A 6,000-nucleotide genomic window follows, 5' to 3' on the forward strand; every position below is an offset into this window, starting at 1 on the left:
GGCGCCCACCCGGGTCCCCCCCCTAATAGACTTTAGGTTGGTGCGCCGGGAGTACGCACCGTTGGAGGGGGGGGTACTGTCACGCCCTGACCAGGGGAACTCTGCTATTTTGGTCAGGGTGTGGTATTTCTATGGTTTATTTTCTATGTTTTGTTATAGCCTTTCTTTGTGGTTTATTTCTATGTTGGGCTCGGGGGTGATTTCCAATCAGACAGCTGTCGCTAGTTATGTCTGATTGGGAATCACATTTAAGTTCCTTTCCCCCCACGATGTTTGTGGGTTGTTGTCTCTTTGTTTTGAGCACGTAACGTATCGACAGTTTTCTTGATTTTGTGTACATGTTTAATTCCAGTGTGTTCAATAAACATGTGTTCGCTCCCAGCTGCGTTTTGGTCCGCTTCCTTATCACCCGACGACGATCGTTACAATGGGAGAGTTCGTAGTTCTTTTCTATAATGGGAGGGTCAGTTCTTCTCTCCAATAATGGGAGAGTTAGTCCTTCTCTCCAATAATGCCATAATCGGAGAGTTAGTTCTTCTCTCCAATAATGGGAGAGTTAGTTGTTCTCTCCAATAATGCTATAATGGGAGAGTTAGAATTTTACTCTAATAAATGAAGAGTTAGACCTTTTCTCCAATAAGGTTATAATGGGAGAGTTAGTCCTTCTCTCCAATAAGGTTATAATGGGAGAGTTAGTCCTTCTCTCCAATAATGGGAGAGTTAGTCCTTCTCTCCAATAAGGTTATAATGGGAAAGTTAGTCCTTCTCTCCAATAAGGTTATAATGGGAGAGTTAGTCCTTCTCTCCAATAATGGGAGAGTTAGTCCTTCTCTCCGATAATGGGAAAGTTAGTTCTTCTCTCCAATAAGGTTATAATGGGAGAGTTAGTTCTTCTCTCCAATAAGGTTATAATGGGAGAGTTAGTTCTTCTCTCCAATAAGGTTATAATGGGAGAGTTAGTCCTTCTCTCCAATAAGGTTAAAAACAGGTTAAATAAAAATGAAATAATTCTCACATCTGGTGATGACTGTCATAGACCCTGTCTTAGTCAGTCTGTTTATTCCCACATCCAATGATGACCATCACAGACCGTTCTCTCCCTCCAATGAGGATATAATGGGTGATTTTGTCCAGATTAAGAACCCACATCATATCCAACATTGACACTGTCGGTGCTTCTCAAAATGGTACCCTATTCCCTATGTAGTGCACTACTTCTGTTCAGTGCCCATAGGTCTCTGGTCAAACGTAATGCACTGTATAGGGAACAGGGCTCCCTTTGGGACTCAGGCTGTGTTCGTTTCCATCCCTGACTGAGCTCTCTCGTTAAAAACAAACCTGGCTCACTGACCCTACATTACAGACCTAGAGACAGAGAGAGAGGTTGTGTGTGTGTACACTTAGTATACATGTGTTGAGCTGGGGGCTGTAGGCCGTAGGGCTGAAGGGCTGTAAGGGCTGTAGGGAGTGTAGGGCTGTAGGGGCTGTAAGGCTGTAGGGGGTGTAGGGCTGTAGGGGCTGTAGGGAGTGTAGGGCTGTAGGGGCTGTAAGGGGTGTAAGGGCTGTTGGGGTTGTAGGGCTGTAAGGGCTGTAGGGGCTGTAGGGGGTGTAGGGCTGTAGGGGGTGTATGGCTGTAGAGCTGTAGGGATGTAGGGGCTGTAGGGAGTGTAGGGCTGTAGGGTCTGTAAGGGGTGTAGGGGCTGTTGGGGCTGTAGGGCTGTAAGGGCTGTAGGGGGTGTTGGGCTGTAGGGGCTGTATGGCTGTAGGGGCTGTAGGGAGTATAGGGCTGTAGGGGCTGTAGGAGCTGTAAGGCTGTAGGGTCTGTAAGGGGTGTAGGGGCTGTAGGGCTGTAGGGGGTGTAGGGGTGTAGGGACTTTATGGGTGTGTACATACATATGTTTACTTTTGAGGGAGTTCTAATCCAATGCTGCACGTGTGGTTATTGAGAGCAATAGACTTGAAATTAAGACGTGCAAGAGCTGGGCTTTAATAGGGCTGGAGTCTAGCTGTACAGAGAGTGTAATGAAAAGCCAGGTAATTGCTTTGAAAGGGTAACTTTATCTTGGAAAAATAACAAATAAACACAAACACACACACACACTCAAGCAAGAAACAAGCAGTTTCAATTAGGTTGTACTCCGTTCCATCCCCCACCACTGCATAACGCAAGGTAGAAGCCCTGGTTTCAATTAAGTTGTATTCCGTCCAATCCCCCACCACCGCAAATAAAAAAAATCATGCCACCTCTCTCTGTTTTTCATGACTTTAGCAGAGTTTTTTTATTAGAGAGAGATTGTAGGGAGAGAGAGAGTAAGACTGTAAGGAGAGAGAGAGACTAGGGAGAGAGAGAGAGAGAGAGAGAGAGAGAGAGAGAGAGAAAGAGAGACAGAGACTAAGGAGAGAGAGAGAGACTAGGGAGAGAGAGAGACTGTAGGGAGAGAGAGACTGTAGGGATAGAGAAAGAGAGACTAGGGAGAGAGAGAGAGACTAGGGAGAGAGAAAGAAAGACTAGGGAGAGAGAGAGAGAGAAATAGAGACTAGGGAGAGAGAGAGAGAAAGAGAGACTAGGGAGAGAGAGAGAGAGAGAGAGAGAGAGAGAGAGAGAGAGAGAGACTGTAGGCAGAGAGAGAGACTGTAGGCAGAGAGAGGGAGACTGTAGGGAGAGAGAGGGAGACTGTAGGGAGAGAGAGGGAGACTGTAGGGAGAGAGAGGGAGACTGTAGGGAGAGAGAGAGACTGTAGGCAGAGAGAGAGACTGTAGGCAGAGAGAGGGAGACTGTAGGGAGAGAGAGACTGTAGGCAGAGAGAGAGACTGTAGGCAGAGAAAGAGACTGTAGGCAGAGAGAGGGAGACTGTAGTAGAGAGAGAGACTGTAGGGAGAGAGAGAGACTGTAGGCAGAGAGAGAGACTGTAGGCAGAGAGAGGGAGACTGTAGGGAGAGAGAGGGAGACTGTAGGGAGAGAGAGAGACTGTAGGCAGAGAGAGAGACTGTAGGCAGAGAGAGAGACTGTAGGGAGAGAGAGAGACTGTAGGCAGAGAGAGAGACTGTAGGCAGAGAGAGAGACTGTAGGCAGAGAGAGAGACTGTAGGCAGAGAGAGGGAGACTGTAGGGAGAGAGAGGGAGACTGTAGGCAGAGAGAGAGAGATGTAGAGGGTGTTAAATTATATTTCTCAATTTTTTCTAACTTTTTGTTTTTAGCCAAACCCAAGTCTTGTCATGAGTGGGAGACAGTTCATTTATTACTTTAGTGGAACACATGTTTTGAAACACTCTCACTAGGGTGAGGAAATAGTCTAGGGTTCTATCTGGAATGCATAACAGATAACAATACATCTCAACATCTCCTCTGGCTCAGGATCAGGAGAGGAGGAGGTACTGTTCTGCTACATCTGTCCTACTCTGTTCCCAGATTTCACCATTCTTATCTATCTCTCTCTATCTCTCTCTCTCTGCTGTGTATAGTTAACTCATCTTAGGGTATTTTCTCTCTGTTTGGGTTGAATTTTCTGGGGCCTGTTGGTTCTTCATTTCCACCAGGATGTGAGTGAATTAGTGACATTCTGTAGTAGTTCAGAATGGCAGCCCAGAACCCAGCTGTAAGGGTTGGGATGAGGGAAAAGGATAGAGAGAGGAATGGGATCTGGTACAACTAGTAATGCTAGTTCTTCTCTCGTCCCTGTCTTCCTGATCTGGGATGAGAACTCACAACCTTCTGCACAATGAACTAGGTCATATCCATTGTATTATACACTACAGGACAATCATGGGTTCATCTTTGGTGCAGGCCAGTTGCAGGAGGGTGGGGTGAGGAAGAGATGTGAAGAGGAATGTGATCTATTACCTACTTACATTAAACATAACAGAGTAACAGAGTAATTCCCTCCCTGTCTTCCTGACCTGGGATGTTCAGAGAAACCCTCTTCACAAAAACCAAATCAACATCTGTAATTTCCTCCCTGTCTTCCTGACCTGGGATGTTCAGAAGAACCCTCTTCACAAAAACCAAATCAACATCTGTAATTCCTGCCCTGTCTTCCTGACCTGGGATGTTCAGAAGAACCCTCTTCACAATAACCAACTTAAAATTTCCCTGTGGCTCAGTTGGTAGAGCATGGTGTTTGCAATGCCAGGGTTGTGGGTTTGATTCCCATGGGGGGCCAGTATGGGGAGAAAAAAAAATGTATGAATTGAAATGTATGCATTCACTACTGTAAGTTGCTCTGGATAAGAGTGTCTGCTAAATGACAATAAAATATATACATATATTAAATAAAAAAATGAAAAAATAAAATAAACATTTCCTGTGTGTGTGTGTGTGTGTGTGTGTGTGTGTGTGTGTGTGTGTGTGTGTGTGTGTGTGTGTGTGTGTGTGTGTGTGTGTGTGTGTGTGTGTGTTACACTAATAGAACTAACATGGTTATCTGTTCCAAGATCAGGGTCAGTTGTAGACTTGATGTGTCACCCTGGTGTTAACACTGTCCACCCAGAGGAAGATGGAATTCATATACCCTGTGGACTGTTGCTTTCCTGACAGAGTGTTTCTGTTAGGAGATGACTGGCCGATCCGGGGCTGGGTCAGGGAGATGGATAAACACGGTGCTTAAAAGAGATCCATTCAACTGTTAGCGGAGTTTTCAAGAACATCTGTTTTTAGCACATAGAACTACACAACTAGGTCAATGTGTCATGTTCCTGCCAGTGTGTTGGGAGGTGATTCTGTGGCCTGACCGTGGTCAGACTGGGATCTCAAGGATCTCATTGGATGTGGGTGTAATGTTTCCCTACGTGGTCAGGGGGATCCACATGTGATAAAGAACCAACAGGCCAGAAAACACTCACAAACTTTTACAGATGCAAAATGGAGAGCATCCTGTCTGGCTATATCACATCCTGGTATGGCAACTGCTCTGCCCACAACCGTAAGGCTCTCCAGAGGGTAGTGAGGTCTGCACAACACATCACTGGGGGCAAACTACCTGCCCTCCAGGACACCTACACCATCTGATATCACAGGAAGGCCAAAAAGATCATCAAGGACAACAACCACCCGAGCCACTGCCTGTTCACCCTGCTATCATCCAGAAGGCGAGGTCAGTACAGGTGCATCAAAGCAGGGACCGAGAGACTGAAAAACAGCTTCTATCTCAAGGCCATCAGACTGTTAAACAGCCATCACTAACACTGAGTGGCTGCTGCCAACATACAGACTCAAATCTCTAGACTCTTTAATAATAAAAATGTGGATGTAATAAATGTATCACTAGTAACTTTAAATAATGTCGTTTTATATAATGTTTACATACCCTACATTACTCATCTCATATGTATATACTGTACTCTATACCATCTACTGCATCTTGTCTATGCCGCACGGCCATCGCTCATCCATATATTTATATGTAGACATTCTTACTGATTCCTTTACACTTGTGTGTACAAGGTAGTTGTTGTGAAATTGTTAGATTACTTGTTAGATATTACTGCACGGTCAGAACTAGAAGCACAAGCATTTCGCTACACTCGCATTAACTTCTGCTAACTATGTGTATGTGTCCAATAAAATTTGATTTGGTGACTGTAGAGATAGACCACTGTGGTCAACCAGCCAGGGGTATGTTGCTGTAGTCAATTAGGGGCTCATGCCCTGTGCTGCTAAAACGTGTGTGTGTGTGTGTGTGTGTGTGTATCCGTCTGCATGGTCTGGAAAGCTGCCCAGAGTAGCCACTCTCAGAACCACTAATGCTCTGTAATGACTGTCATCTCACACAGTGGCAGCAGGCTGGAGAAGGTTTGGCAAGGGAGAATGGATGGACACACACACACACACACACACACACACACACACACACACACACACACACACACACACACACACGATCAAAACAAACTACTGCAGCATGACATGGATCAGCTACACCAACTGATAGCGCAAGGGCAGTCAGGGCAGTGGAGTCAACTTTGTTTCCTTTTAACGAAGCCAAACGTAGTTTTCTTTCTTTA

General features: G+C 45.5%; 1 protein-coding gene across 1 annotated transcript; it reads right to left on the bottom strand.

The window, feature by feature from the left end:
- Positions 1-1,400: 1,400 nt before the first annotated feature.
- On the bottom strand, positions 1,401-1,895 carry LOC115170514 (extensin-like). The gene has a single exon (XM_029726727.1). It carries the CDS (start codon positions 1,893-1,895, stop codon positions 1,401-1,403), a length of 495 nt encoding a protein of 164 aa, XP_029582587.1.
- Between the last annotated feature and the right edge of the window lie 4,105 nt (positions 1,896-6,000).

Source organism: Salmo trutta, chromosome 32 (genome assembly GCF_901001165.1).
Source record: "Salmo trutta chromosome 32, fSalTru1.1, whole genome shotgun sequence".
NCBI lineage: Eukaryota > Metazoa > Chordata > Actinopteri > Salmoniformes > Salmonidae > Salmo > Salmo trutta.